Source organism: Gymnoscopelus braueri, assembly GCF_963280865.1.
Source record: "Gymnoscopelus braueri genome assembly, chromosome: 15".
Lineage (NCBI taxonomy): Eukaryota > Metazoa > Chordata > Actinopteri > Myctophiformes > Myctophidae > Gymnoscopelus > Gymnoscopelus braueri.
Genome location: NC_137620.1, coordinates 6,858,326 through 6,874,460, shown reverse-complemented (window position 1 = coordinate 6,874,460; position 16,135 = coordinate 6,858,326). Strand labels below are relative to the sequence as shown.

At 39.9% G+C, this 16,135-nt stretch overlaps 1 protein-coding gene across 1 annotated transcript; it reads left to right on the top strand.

Annotated features, from left to right (window-relative positions):
* Window positions 1-7,936: 7,936 nt before the first annotated feature.
* LOC308101317 (RING finger protein 17-like) lies at window positions 7,937-13,666 on the top strand (the record flags this gene model as incomplete). Its single annotated transcript, XM_080450741.1, has 6 exons — window positions 7,937-8,038; window positions 8,601-8,700; window positions 9,002-9,137; window positions 9,516-9,702; window positions 10,300-10,416; window positions 13,601-13,666. The coding sequence occupies 6 exons, from the start codon at window positions 7,937-7,939 to the stop codon at window positions 13,664-13,666; spliced, it is 708 nt and encodes a 235-aa protein (XP_080306867.1).
* Between the last annotated feature and the right edge of the window lie 2,469 nt (window positions 13,667-16,135).

Here is a 16,135-nt window from a genome sequence, read left to right as displayed (position 1 = left end):
ATACTAGGGTCAGTCCACCCTAGGTGGACACGCACTGACCTTTTGCACCTTAATCCCATGTATAACGCACTGACTTTTTTGTCTTTTTATTGTGCTTTTTTTTCTCTAAGCACCTTAACGTCCATATGTATATCATGCACAGTATAAGTATAACATGCACAGTATACATACATTGCTGCTATGCTCAGGCACCTTAGTTTTTTATTATCTCAGGTACTTTGTAAATATGTAGATAACTTGTCTGGCCTTCTGTTGCTCTCTTGTTTTGATCTCCTTCCCACTTGCCCCCCACCCCTCTTCTTCTCCCCCCCCCCTCTTCTTTCTATGAAAATTAACGTTGCGATGGGAACGATGTACAAAAACGAATTTCACCCACTTCTTTACCTTGTAAACCTGTGATGTGACAATAAAACTGATTCTGATTCTATTATATTTGTTGTCAGTCTCTCGTGACATCATTGCAAGACAAAGCAATCACTTTGGCCAATCACAAACAGCCACCCCTCTTAAGAGGTGGTCTATGTCCGTAAACTGTTTCCACTCAAGTAGCCTCGGTAACCCATGCATTTACCACTCAAGAGACACACTTGAAGACGATGGCAGCATCAAAGATCATCCTGCATCTCATGTGTCTACTTCTATGGAGAGAAGGTAAAATACCTTAATAATTTTTCCAATAATCATTTAACTGAATTCTATTATAGATTCAGGGTGCAGTCAACACTCCGTTCCCATTGAAAAGCATTGGCAGAATCAGCTGCATAAGCAGAATTTAAATTCGGTGAGATCGCACCCATATATATATTTCCTTTCTGTTTCCAGTTCATTTTGCTCAGTTATCTGTGCTGGAACCGCGGAAGGATTTCATGACGGCTGAAACAAAGTGACTTTGCACTGTTTCTATGAAGATGGTCGTGGTGTTATAGCATGGTACAAGCAAAGTTTTGGAGATAAACCTGAGCTGTTAGTGTCCCGGAACACCTACCGAGAGGAAAATACTTTATCAGAGAAATTTAAGAACGATCCCCGTTTCTCTGTGGTCTCAGGAAATGGAATAAATCATCTCAATATCTCGGATGTGCAATTGCCAGACTCTGCCATGTATTACTGTGGAATGGGGATGTATAATCTAATTGAGTTCCAAGAAGGAATCATGCTCCATGTCAAAGGTTCCTCATCCAGCATCCAAGTGATTGTCCAGCATCCTCCAGAGAAGTCAGTCCAGCCTGGAGACTCTCTGAACTGTACCGTCAAAACTGCTGGTATTAACTATGCTGTGGCTTCATGTGGGAAGATAGTGTGTGGGGAAGGTGAGGAAGATGACTGTTGTAACCAGATGAAGATCCTGGTGTTTCTCTCTATCAGCAGAACTTGAGTTGTGCTATGCATCGTCCTTATCTTAACCATCATCTACATGACCAGAAAATACTCCTCATCACGTTAACCATCATCTATATGACCAGAAAATACTCCTCATCACATTAACCGTCATCTACACCATCTCAAGACCCAAAAAAGACATTTGTCTCCCTAGGACCCAAACTAGTGAAAGCTACAAGCTCACAACACGTAGCAATGTGACGTGTTGTGAGCTTGTAGATCGGCTATTTTCACTACTTAATAAAAGTGTTTTTTTTTCATGGAATTTCTTTCATTCATGAAATTCTCTTGAAAAATGTTTGAAGTGTATTTTTAAATTCTGAAAATGTTATTCTTTTGGGAATATATTTTTTAATAATAATTTAAAACAGGATAAAACCGAAAAAGGATACTTACTTGTGACCCAGACATGGTTCCCGACCCACTGTTTGAGAAACAGTGATCTACATGACCAGAAAATAGTTACTTTTTCAACAGGCTTTATGAACAAAATAAAATGTATTTAGGCTATTATATTCTCGAATTGTCTTACTATAATTGTGTTTGACTATCATTACATAATGGTATTACTTATTATCAAAGTTTATTTGATTTGATTATTCAAAGGTTAATTTACTTTAGGTTTGACTTTAAAAAAAAGTGTCCATTGAGATGTGTGAGAATAACAATGTGAGGTGAGGTGTGATGTACAGACCACGTTTGCTGTGTGATAATAAAACTCTTCTTAGCATTAACACAGTGTGGACAGTTCTTAGCTTGGTCACTACATCTCTGAGGAGGCATCAATTTGGGGCGACCATAGCTTAGTGGGTAGAGAGTTCATCTGGTAATCAAAAGGTCATGTGTCCAAGTGTCCGTGAGCAAGACACCTAACCCTAACTGACCGAAACAAATCCTATTGTCATGTCGGCCTGCAGCCAGTATTTTGATAATAATTATAATCTAACAACTCTTATTGGGTACTTTTTGTATTTTGCACATACTGTCAGTGGTGGAAAGTAACTAAGTACATTTACTTAAGTACTGTACTTTGAGTATTGAGGTATTTGTACTTTACTTGAGTATTTCCGATTTCCAATACTTTTACTTCTACTCCACTACATCTCAGAGGCAAATATTGTACTTTTACTCCACTACAATTATTTGAAACCTTTAGTTACTAGTTACTTTTCAGATATAAATGATCACATTATAAAACATACATTAACCACTTTTACCCTATTTTATACCTAGGCTATTTGAAAATAGCCGATCTACAAGCTCACAACGTGTCGCATCGCGACGCGTCGTGAGCTTGTAGATCTGGTATTTTCAAATATTTTAGTACTTTTACTTTAGGTACTTTAAGTACATTTTGATAACAATACTTTTGATTAGTACTTTTGTACTAATTTTGAACACCGGACTTATACTTGTAACGGAGTACTTCCAAATTGCAGTATTGATACTTTTACTTAAGTAAAACATTTGAGGACTTTTTCCACCACTGCGTGCTGTACATGAAATGTGTCCTCTGCTTACCCATCCTAATTATTAAGAGCAAGTGGTGCTATTAATAGGCTACAGCAGATATAGGGGTCTTCTCTCTCTCTCTCTCTCTCTCTCTCTCTCTCTCTCTCTCTCTTTGTGGTTTTCAGATGAACGTGTCCATCCATGGTACTTGTCTATTTATCTGTGCAAAGGGTAAATGTTCTGCATTTTTATAGCACCTTAATCCAAAGCACTTTACAATGTGGATTATATTCACCCATTTATCCGAACCTTAAGTTTAATTATGACATTACATCAAAATAAAATATTTCCAACAGATTTAGATTTTACATAATATACATTATCAACCTTGATTTTTTGTCTTCTTTTGAAATATTTTCTTTCACATCAGGACATGGTAATGATCATTAGACTCGGATCATTAGCAATAACCCAACTATCTCCCAGACTCCCTCCCCAGTCAGAGTTCAGAGTTTAAATGAGTGTAGAATTATGTGCAGGATATCATTTACATACAGATGTGAGGGAACTTTAATTGACTACATTTTTTCAACATTTTATTTGAAAAGAAACATCCTTTTTCTCACACTAATGCCAGTGTGCCAGTGTGATCACCCTCCCCTGTGCCAACGTTGGCACCCGTTGCCTCCCCCTGCTTTACACCTTTGAAGCTCAACCGAGGCTCATGTGAAAGTTTCAGTTCTCACCTCTGTGTGGTCACAGTTGTTTAGTTTCCGTTGGTGGAAACTAAAGAACAGAGAGTACAGGAAGACTGGTGTGCAGCATTTTACTGCATAGCCTAGTAGTAAATATAAAAGCAATATATTGTATAAGATGAAATGTGATTTTTATCATGGTAAATGTGTAACACGGTCAGACCATACTCAGTAGCTGGTCCAGTTATAGTTATTATTCTTTGCACAGATAAATAGACAAGTACCATGGATGGACACGTTCATCTGAAAACCACAAAGAGAGAGAGAGAGAGAGAGAGAGAAGACCCCTATATCTGCTGTAGCCTATTAATAGCGCCACTTGCTCTTAATAATTAGGATGGGTAAGCAGAGGACACATTTCATGTACAGTACGCAGTGGTGGAAAAAGTCCTCAAATGTTTTACTTAAGTAAAAGTATCAATACTGCAATTTGGAAGTACTCCGTTACAAGTATAAGTCCGGTGTTCAAAATTAGTACAAAACTACTAATCAAAAGTATTGTTATCAAAATGTACTTAAAGTACCTAAAGTAAAAGTACTAAAATATTTGAAAATACCAGATCTACAAGCTCACGACGCGTCGCGATGCGACACGTTGTGAGCTTGTAGATCGGCTATTTTCAAATAGCCTAGGTATAAAAAAGGTAAAAGTGGTTAATGTATGTTTTATAATGTGATCATTTATATCTGAAAAGTAACTAGTAACTAAAGGTTTCAAATAATTGTAGTGGAGTTAAAGTACAATATTTGCCTCTGAGATGTAGTGGAGTAGAAGTAAAAGTATTGGAAATCGGAAATACTCAAGTAAAGTACAAAAACCTCAATACTCAAAGTACAGTACTTAAGTAAATGTACTTAGTTACTTTCCACCACTGACAGTATGTGCAAAATACAAAAAGTACCCAATAAGAGTTGTTAAATTATAATTATTATCAAAATACTGGCTGCAGGCCGACATGACAATAGGATTTGTTTCGGTCAGTTAGGGTTAGGTGTCTTGCTCACGGACACTTGGACACATGACCTTTTGATTACCAGATGAACTCTCTACCCACTAAGCTATGGTCGCCCCAAATTGATGCCTCCTCAGAGATGTAGTGACCACACTGTAAAATCCAATAGCTATCTTTACCTAGATAAATGAGTTAGCTTTACTCATTTGTTACAATACTAGGTTTAATCAAGTAACGTGTACTAAAAAATACAATTTACTTAATTGTTTTGAGTAAACATATCTTTGTTTACTTGCCCAGAGCGAGTAACATTTAAATGCACTGTGTTTAGTGTTGTTTACTTATTATTTGTATTTTAGAACACTTTCCCAGAACTAGTAACATTTAATTGCACCGTGATTAGTATTGTTTACTTGTTATTTGTGTTTAGAACACTTGCCCAGAGCTAGTAAAATTCAATTGCACCGTGATTAGTATTGTTTACTTGTTATTTGTGTTTAGAACACTTGCCCAGAGCTAGTAACATTCAATTGCACCGTGATTAGTATTGTTTACTTGTTATTTGTGTTGTGTTTAGAACACTTGCCCAGAGCTAGTAACATTTAATTGCACCGTGATTAGTATTGTTTACTTGTTATTTGTGTTTAGAACACTTGCCCAGAGCTAGTAACATTTAATTTTACCGTGATTAGTATTGTTTACTTGTTATTTGTGTTTAGAACACTTGCCCAGAGCTAGTAACATTTAATTGCACCGTGATTAGTATTGTTTACTTGTTATTTGTGTTTAGAACACTTGCCCAGAGCTAGTAACATTTAATTGCACTGTGATTAGTATTGTTTACTTGTTATTTGTGTTTAGAACACTTGCCGAGAGCTAGTAACATTTAATTGCACTGTGATTAGTATTGTTTACTTGTTATTTGTGTTTAGAACACTTGCCCAGAGCTAGTAACATTTAATTGCACTGTGTTTAGTATCGCTTTTTTTAAATCATTTTTAAATAAGTTACAGGAGTATATAGGGTGTGTGATATGAAATGTGAGCTTACCATAGTCACAGTAATCCTTAATCATATTCCATCATATTCAAGGGCTTTTGCAGAGAAATGAGACAGACTCAAGTCACTTTCAAATTAGAGCACTGCAGAGGGCAGGTGTGCAGGTCCAGCTGGCGCTCGTTGACACTCGTTACTGTTATAGGCATCGAAGCAATTATGCTTCTGCACTGTCAAATAGGCCTACATCTAATCTAAGATTAGTGGGACTCATTCAAATGACAACCAGTGAGTCCCGGGACTCACTTTATTGAAGGTCTAACAACATCACTGTATTATATTAGATTTATTAGATATTATATTGATATTATAGATATTTTATTTTATTAGATGATGTTGTTACCTTACAATGAGTTGACTTTTGGTAAGAGAGCCTCACAAGTGTGGATACCTCATGTCACAAATAAGTGACTGGCACTATGCCATCTAGGGACCTTAAGTAGAATCCTCAGGGCATCATTGTAAGCCACCTTAAGCCTCCGCATACTACCCTTCTTGCATGTGCACCACAAGAAGGCTGTATACACGGGAGTGCAAAATGCTTTAAAAAGTGCACACTTGACAGGATCAGAACACACACTGAACCTGCAAAGCAGCATATTGGCCTGGGCATAAAGTATGCGGCACATATCTCTATCATCTTGGATATTGTCAGTAACAATGTGGCCCAGATACTTGATTTCCTGGCACACAGATAGATGAATGTCACATAGGTAAAAGGCTAGGAAAGACGATTTCTTGTCCTCATGGCTTCTCACAATCATACTCTTTCTTGCATTATAAATTATGTCATGATCATTGGCATACTTTGAGCAAACTTTCAGTAGCTGCTGTAACCCTCCACTGTAAGGACTTAGCACGACCAGGTTATCAGCGTACACCGTACATAAGCTGATTGATGATAGAGTTACCTATCAGACAGCCCATATTGCACTTGTTTAATTCAATGGATAGATCATTCATGTAAACGTTGAATAAAACGGTAGACAAAATCCTCCCTTGGCGTACACCATTGCTAACAGAGAAATGGGCAGATGTAACATTACCCCATTTGACCTGCATTTTCTGATTTGCACACCAAAACACCAGTACAATGTGTCTAGGTGTGCCTCTATCAAGCAGCTTGTGAAACAGTTTGTAGTGGTTAATCCTGTCAAAAGCTTGAGACACATCAATGAAGCATATGAAGACAGTGGAATTATGGCTACTGTAGCTGGCAATCAGTTATTTAAGTGCAAAGATGCATAAGTCTGTGCCGTGTTTCTTTAAATCCAAACTGGTTATCTGCAGTCAGGACAAACATTTCAAGGCGCACAAGCATTTCCTAAACTTTGGAGAGGATGCTGGCCAGAGCGATAGGTCTATTGTTGTCAATGCTGTTGTTTAGTTTACCTGCCTTGTCTTTAAGGACAGCTACTAATTGTACCCATGACCCCATGACCCAACATACCTGTAAAACACAAGGCCAGTAAAGGGCAGATTGTATTGATTGCAAATTTGAGGTGTCCTGCTGTGATGTGATGCATGCCACATGCCTTGTTGTCAGGGGTCATCAATTTGTCCGTACACAATATGTCATGACACTGATTTACTTTGACATTATGGCACATTAGGAGTCCACTAGTAGTGGTTCTCAAGCATCTAATTGTCAAGGACCCCCATAACTCTGAGGCCGCATACACACAGTTAAAACAAGCGCTTTATGGCTGCCTTATGCCTTAAGTTACGTGAAGCATAAGGCCGTTTCAATTCATTCCCTATGGAAGTCACGTGGTTTGCTGTTTTATGCGTGCCTCACGGCTCTCTGGCTTTATCCCCCCTCCCATAAGGCAAGTCAGCCTTATCAAACCACGTGACTTCCATAGGGAATGAATTGAAACGGCCTTATGCTTCACGTAAGGCATAAGGCAGCCATAAAGTGCTTGTTTTAACTGTGTTTATGGCGTAAAATTGTAGGCTACAAATGGAACCAAATGGACCCTACGGGTCCATTTGGCTCCATTTGAACACTCTTACAGACCTGTTATGGTCATTCAGGGTTAGCTCTTTATGTGTTTCTGGTAATATTATTGTCCGCTCAATGTCCTTGGAAAGAAATGAATTTTGAATAAAATGTCCACCACAAGCCAGCATGGCGATGACCCCTGCTTGTTGTTATCTAACAACCTAATGGCATCAACCACATCCTCAGACCTGATAAGATAGGAGCTGCCTTTAATGAGAATATCTGCTGCGCTGCAGTCCTGCAGCAGTCGGGTACCTTTTCTTTGGTATTGAACACACTGCTTGTGGTGACGGGAGAAGGTTAAGTGATGCTGTTTTAACCTCCAGGGTCTAGAGATGGCACATGAACCAGTGCTGGGTCCCTTCTCCTACCCCAATCTGCCCAAGGACGGAGAGCCCTTCAGGGTCCGGGTCAAACATCTCTGCACCCCCAACGAGGTACCGTACCAGACACCACTGTGTTCTTATGATGTAACGTTATACATTTACTGCAAGGACAACCTTAAGCTGCACTCACTCTAAAGGATGATCAGGGAGCTGAGCTTTGGGGTTTGAAACTGGGGTTGGATTGATGCACCCTTGATCATCCATATATCTGTGGGCGATGCAACCAGAATTGTTTAACGTGAGCCCAGCTTCTTGCACACCTGGAGTGTTTATTTTGTGTGATTAATTTGCAGTCAGTTAAACTGTTTTGTGTCATAACATGAGTACATCCACACAACTTACATTACTAATATTTCACAGCTATAAAGTAACAATTATATTTTCGAAACAAGGCTGACTTTTCACAGCAGATAAAAGTATCACCCTGTATGAATGAGGCAACACCAAATGAATAGTTTGAAGTTAAATATTCCCGAGGCATTTTCTGATTTATTGGTCATGCTTCCGGCGTGTAAGACTGTTTAGTCTGTCTCAACAAAAGGAGAAAGGACAGATTAAACAGACATGATGACATACATAAGGTGTACTCTGTAGGTGTTCCTGTGCTGTGGAGGCTGGTGCTGTGTTGGTGAATGGAGAGACTCTGGAAGAAGCCATGAACAAACTTAATGCAAATAAAGACAGTCTGCCACACCTCTCCAACTACCCCTTAGGTAAAAGACCTTGTTGTGACTTGGTTCACAATGCAGATCTGTTGTCTGTTGTGTAGTCTAGTGTCTCTACACGGCACGCTACAGTATGTCTCTGTTACCCTGTTGCACTTTACGCCAGCCCTTGGGCCAAGGACTTTAATTATTTTTACAGTAATTATCACATCAGGGAAATTTGAAAAATGTAATTCAGGTTCAATTCAGTTTAATGTGTGTGTGTGTGTGTGTGTGTGTGTGTGTGTGTGTGCATGACTGCGTGGATCATTCAGGTCTATTGACACGTTTAATGTGTGTGTGCCCTCAGGAGGTGTGTGTCTGGCAGAGTACAATGATGGCAGGTATTACCGGTCCAAGCTGATGGACTTTGGCAGCGTGGACCCACCAGAGTTGTTGGTGCAACATGTAGCCTATGGGTCGGACGACACCGTGCCCACCAGCAAGTAAGATCCACATGAAGCCATGTCTTTATTAGACCCCATCCTGATGAAATATACTGTATGAAGGAGGCATGATTGAGCTACAATGGCATGTTTAGTTCCTCATTAACTGTCAATAGTGTTGAAAGGATTTATTAGGACAAAGGTTTTCAGTTACTTACTTTTCACAGCACTGTACAAGTCATCTTTATTTATATAGCTCAACCAGCAACAACATGATAGGGCCATATAAAAGCAAAATGAAAACTCAAGAGTAAAACTAAACAGAACACAGAACTAACAGAAGGTTAGAAGAGGTGGGTCTTTAGATTTGTTGATCATGTTGTGGGGATAGTTTCCTATTCATTTACGTTTTGTGCGTGTCCGTACCCTCCTCCCCAGGCTACGTCAGATGCCTGCTGAGCTGCTGATGTTTCCTGCCAGTGCTCTGAAGGTGCATCTGAGTGGCTTCAGGCCTCCGAGGGTCAACCTGGAGACGGAGATGCTGCCCTACAGACCTGAGTGGAGCGTCAAGGCCGCACAGGTCATGATCGACCTGCTGCACGGGAAAATCACTGCTTCAGTCGTGGTGCGCGCAGGCTCATGTTTCATTGATGCATGTTTATAGCACAGTCCACTACACACACTGGCTGAAACGTGTGCACACTTCACTAAAGGGTTCAAACTGCTTCTTTCTGGAGCTCTGTGGCGATTAGGCATTTAAAACTACATCCAGAAACTCAACGCTTAATGGAATACAATACTTAGTCATACTGTGTGACTGTAACTTTTTCAATGAAACAAAAGTTATTTGTTTTTTGAAAGCCACTATAAACACACATTTTTTCTCTCTTCAAAACGATGCAGGCACCGGAAATGTACCAGAAACGTATTTATGTATTTTAAAGTTAATAGATACCATTTCCGAAAATGATGCTGTTGCATTCTAGCATATCGTTGGAGTTAGGACCCTCCAGCATTCGGTTTGAAGCGGCACCTCCGTGGTTTTGTTTCTAAATTAATACTGGGAATCGCAGTTGTAGCAGACAACAGACAGACCAGAGATGTTGCAAAAAAAAGACTACTAAAATGATTGTCACGCAGTATGACGTCAAGAGTTTACTATGTTAAATACAGTGGCTAGCTAATGGCTTTGTCCCTTCTTTCCTCCCGTACATCCCTCCAGGCCAGAGAGCCAGAACTGACAGTTCTGTTGTATGATGAGAAGGGAGAACCGGTCCACTTGACTCTGGTGAACAGACTGCTGGCTGACTTTGACAGAACAGAGGCTACACGCCACAAAGTCTGGTGCGTTTGGTTTATGTGAAAGACATAATTAATATTCATCCCTAGAAAGAGAGACAAGCCACACACTCAATGCTGTGTTGTTATTCACTTTGTGTCAAACTCTCTGAGCCCTGTAGATCGCTGCTTGCATTAAACATATAAGTTGTAATTCAAGCATTGTGTTTGTGGCTTATACTCTTCCTAAAGTGAAGTTGTTTTTTCTTCTGTATTTTACCACGTCTTAAATTAATCTATTGATATCTTCCCTCTCTTCTAGAAACGTGCAACAACACATTAATCCAGCTTGATGTTGTGCTTCAAGCGGATGCTTTTCAGTTAGTTCAAGTGTACATAATGTTCTTGTACAGTGCATATTCTTTTGTTTTTTTTTCATTTATTGAACATGTTTATTTTCTGTATAGACAGATTCACTACTACTATGTTCAAGTAGTTCAATATAGAAAATGTTTATCTGTCATTTGCCTACAGATAGATATAGAAAATGTTTATCTGTCATTTGCCTACAGATAGATTTTATTTTATTAACCTTAATTTGGCCTACTTTCTCTGTATATAAATGTACAGAGGTATCGTATATACATGTACAGAGGTATAGTTTATTTTCACCTTTTAAATATTGAACAAAAATGTTTCTCTTTTATCTTAAATATTGTTCCAAATGTTTATTTTCTGTTAACGACAGATTAAAAATGTCAGTTTTGTTGATTGATATGGAATGTGTTGTTCTTTTTTCAGAGTTGGATCTTCACATTCAAAAAGCTAATCTGATGTAATAACTTAAGTAGCAGGGTTCATCAAAAACATTATGCAGAATGAAGTGCTGCAGCACAAGGTTCTAGGCCAGGGAGCATGAAGCCCCATTTATACTGTGTCATATGATGGTGTTGTGTGATTAAAAAAGTACATCTACAAGCTCACAACACATTGCGAATGTGACGCGTTGTGAGCTATTTGTGGTGCCAGGCATCGTTCAGAACCTTGAACTATTAGTGATAGATTAATGATCCTTGTCTCCAAAAGAAAAAAGAAAATCTAACATTAACTCTACAAACAATGTACAATCGGCGAAGAAAATACGTGTAAAAAAACATTTTCTTAACAGACAAAATGAATATGTTTTCACATAAGAAGCTGAAATAGCCTCAGATAAACCTGGAGGTCTGCTTTCTGTGCTGTCCATACAGTACAAGGCTTTGTTTACTAGGATCATTGTACTGTGACTGTTCCTGGACTGAGTGAGAACATGAACAAGCTCAACCTCGTATGAATACTCTATTTATGGCATTTGTACTTGGTACCATCATTGGACAGCAAAGGTATTCATAGTATATAGGGTCAATGACTTTATGTAAATAACTTCCCATTGTAGACAGTTTGGTTTAAGATTTTTTTTTCACATTATATAATTATTGTACAACCCTGTTTTTACTACTGACATTCTGTAGAACCATGTCAATACCTCATGGATTAAAGTTCTCAGTCGCCACGACTGATTTCAGTCATTTGGACTCGGTAGAAGCCTGCATCTTCTATGGAAGCTTCATCTTGTGCAGCGAAAATAGCCGATTTACAAGCTCCCTTGTAGGTTGGGGGGGTGGGGGGGTGTTCCTTTCACACTGTTTCACAAATCGCACATTAGGACTTGGCCATACAAACATTTTCAGTCATGAGATTTTATTTTGCTTTAATCCATGATACCTTCACATTTGTGGAAAATAGGTCAGAAATATCAGTTTGGTGCTCAGTTCCTGGATGGCAATGCCATTTGACCAAGTCCTGAGCTAGAGTGATTGGTGAGGTCACAGGTAATATAATAATAATAACAAGTAAGACACGCGAACGCGGGAAGCGAACGCAAAAAAAATAATAATAATGAAAAAAAAAAAAAAAAAAAATGAGGTAACCAAAAAAAAATAACATAATAATAACATTCTGCGTTAAAAGGAGCATCTTAGAAAAATACAAATTCACAAAAAAATTTGTGTTTGAAGTGCCTGTTAGTGGGGGCCCTTTTTTCGTTCACTTTTGTCTAAAAGCGCCAAATTGGCGTTGTTGTTGTTTTTGTTCCCCAATAACTAGACAAAAGCTGCACCAAGTGTGCGCATCCAGGTTAGTGTGCTGGACCCTCATTGTTGGTGCATGCACCCTCACATCCACACAATGAGGTGCAACAGACCCCAGATTTAAAGCACTTGCAGCGCCCGCTACAAGACTTCTTGCACCCGCAGCGGAGAAGGATGGCACAGGCTGTACTGGCATCTGGCAGATGGGTCCAGTATGGTTCCCAAGCCTTTGTTGTCGAGCTGTTCCATCCCCACATTCCAAAATTGGGAATATTCAGTTTGACGGAGGTTGCCTGACTCCAATAAAAACTGGCCTGCAGCAGTGCCCTTTTTACATGCTGAGTCAGTGCAGCTTGGGTGGGAGGAAGGTTCTCAAGGGACTTTGTACCATTTGAGAAAAGCCGCTGTCTGGCCTCATCTACACTACTGCAGCCACAGCTCTTACTGTACATGATGACAACCATACGCTCCAGACGTTGCATATGAACAGAGTTGATCTTCTCAGGCTCCAAGGTGAGGGCAACCAAGGTGTCTGTGAGATCTGGTGTTGCCTCCCAAGCTGCCCATGCACTCTTTTTCCCATGGCCAAGGAAGGCTGATGTAGTATCACATCCTGTCAGTGCATGGAAGAGAGGCAATGCCAGTGACTTCTGAGGACCCATTGCATTGCGGATTTCATGGACAGGAATGTCTCGGTAGCTTTTTCCACAGCCAAAGCCAATCCAAAGATCTGTGATCTTTAATGCATCAAAAAAGTGGATTGCAAGAATGACAACATCACTGTCAACCGTACGGACAAAAGCCTTTTTATGGCCATTGGCCCCAGCATGGGCCAAGTGCAGAACCATTCTCGTGTCTGCTTCAGGATGGTTACAAGGCTTAAGTGTAGACAAATTGAATCCAGGCCTGTTGCAGAGAACATCATCATTAATCGTACACAGCAGTAGTTTACCCTGCATGTCATCCTTCGTGAGCTCGACAGTTACAAGTCCAAACAGTTCTTTCTTATTGTCTTCATTTTTCAGGAACTCACTGTTCCAATTACGCTTTGGAATAGGAGTTCTGCCATCCCCTATTTTAGTTCTTTTCCCCATTCCTCAGCGTTTGTGCTTTTAGGTTCTCCTCTGGATATGTGTCAAACACAATATCCAAGCGCTCAACAGAGTCATGGCTCATGTATGACCTAACAAACCCTGCAATATTGGTGTTTATGTATTCATTGAATGTATTTGCAGCGAGGGGCCGGACCATTTGGGCCATCACTGCTCCATCAAGCACAACTACAGTGGCCTTCTTAGCTGCTGCTATGCGGACTTTTTGGACATTCAAGCATTCAAGTATGTCCGCCTTTGTGCCGCAGCGTAACAGCCCTTGGTTGGAAATGCTGGGTGGCTCTCTCTGGTTTTCATACTTGAAGAACTCTGCCATGTCTGCATCAGCCTCGATTGAAGGGAAAGGAATAGTTGGGTGATGAGATTCATGTTTTGCTTCTGAATGCTGTTATTGCGTTTGGCTTTTCGGTCTGGTCGATTTGCAAAAGTCAAGATTTTTGTCCGTGGAATTATATCCGAAATGGGCTTTGTGGCCTTCTCAAGTCGCTCCTCTACATAAGCTAAATGTAGGGCTATAGCAACTTTGTGAACGGTTGTGAGTGATTCAGATACTTCTGTTTCCACAATTTCCTGCGTGTTATCTGGAAATAAGGGGTACATTCTATCTGTTCTATCTGTGTGAAAATATATGTGCAATACATTTTGGTGGATAATGGCTATGTTGTTAATATGGAAGTTAAAGTGCTCTAGATACATTTAATCATAAATCTGATCATTCCAGTAGGTTTCTGATGCTCAAAAAACCTAAAATAGTTTGCCAAAAGTATCAAAAGTTAAGGTACACCTATTTTTTACATGGTCGCCATCTTGGAAATATGCTAATTAGGTGTCCAGACACACCCAATCATAAAGATGATTTTTCCATCATATTTCTAATTGTAAAAAAACATGAAATAGACACCAAGTTTGGATTTGTAGCTCATCTGGTTCAAATGTAGAGGCAAAAGCGTGTTCAGGTGGTGGCCATATTGGATCAGCCGCTGTGGCGACCCCAAAGGTCACCGGCGCGGGCGCCCTAGCCAAATCATTTAAGTATGCCCTGAGCTACACCTGTGCCAAATTTGGCGCTTTTAGACAAAAGTGAACGAACATACCCTAAAATCTCCCTAAGGGCCCCCACTATGTTTCACCCACTTCCGGGGGGCGGAACCAAAATCCGAGCCCGAAGTATTTGTTCGTAGACCCCCACTTAGGGGGGGTAGAAAAAGTTTCGGAGCGATTCGGGCACTTTTCATTTAACATGGGGTTTCAATGGGGTGTTTTTAGGAGCCTTCTCCGGGGCGTGGCTTCCGGGGGAAGGGGCGGGCTTAAACGCAACCTTGACAGGTGTGTTCAGTTTTCAAAGACCTTTCATGGTACGTCTATATTGGACATTTACTTGGCTGCACACAGGCAGTGCACTATTGTATAGTGCACACAGACACACACACAAGCCGAGCACGGTGTCATAGTAAGCTCCACTTGCACGGAGGCGCGCCTCCTTCCGCTGCGTTCGCAATAATAGAAAATGGTTCCCACTCCGTTCCCACTCCTTGGGGTGTTTTTGGTCACTGTATATGCACATAGGCCTACATGAAATGTGTTCTCTGTTTTACCCATCCTGAAACTACTGGGAGCAGTGAATGCCAATAGTATTGCGCTGGGGGAGCGGTTAAGTAGTTACAGTATGTTAGAAGTGCCATATTATGAGATTCAAAAAAGAGATTCAAAAAAAAAACCTTCAAGCTGGACCAATTGCAAAGCAGAGGTTCGGCTTACATTACTATAAAATTCTCAAGTCATTTGATGTCAATGTGTGGCTGGAGTTGGTGTCTTCATGGATTGCTTTAACCACTTAAGCCCTATTTTATATTTTGTCAAATGATGGTATTGCACAAAAATATGACATGGCCAAAATAGGGATTCCAGGCTGAAAGTCATTAAACACAGATGATGCTGTCAGGTGGTTTGTTAATACCGGTCATAATCTACAAGTTATCCCAGTGATGTATGTTTGTTGTTCCTGTAATCTATCTACATGTACAAGTTATACCAGTAAAATGGTTGCCTCTGTTACCAGTCATAATGCTGAATAATTCCAATAGTTTTGAAGTGCTCTGAGGTCAAACTTGTTCTTTATCGACCACATACAATATTATTCACAGGGCAAACATTGATTCATTTAAAAAATGTTCAGTAGAATGCATACTCTGTCAATCATTTTATTTAATACATTTAAAAGATAATGAAAAAATGCCTCGATCTTTATGTAATACTTAAAAAACGTAAACAAATAAGATGAATATAAATATGTACATTATATGAGAAAATGTTTATGATCTGTGTGTGCAGTGTGCACTCCAGGACTGCAAAGTGCATGTGTTGTGGCATCAAGGTACAGTTCATAAATTGTCCTCAAGGAGAGGGCTCATAAGTCCTGTCCTCAATAAAAGAGCTTGTGTCCATAAATTGTCCTCAATAAGAGCGCTCCTGTCCATAAATTGTCCTCAGTGAAACACCTCACTGAATACATAAAAAAGAGACTGCTGTTTGTCTGGAC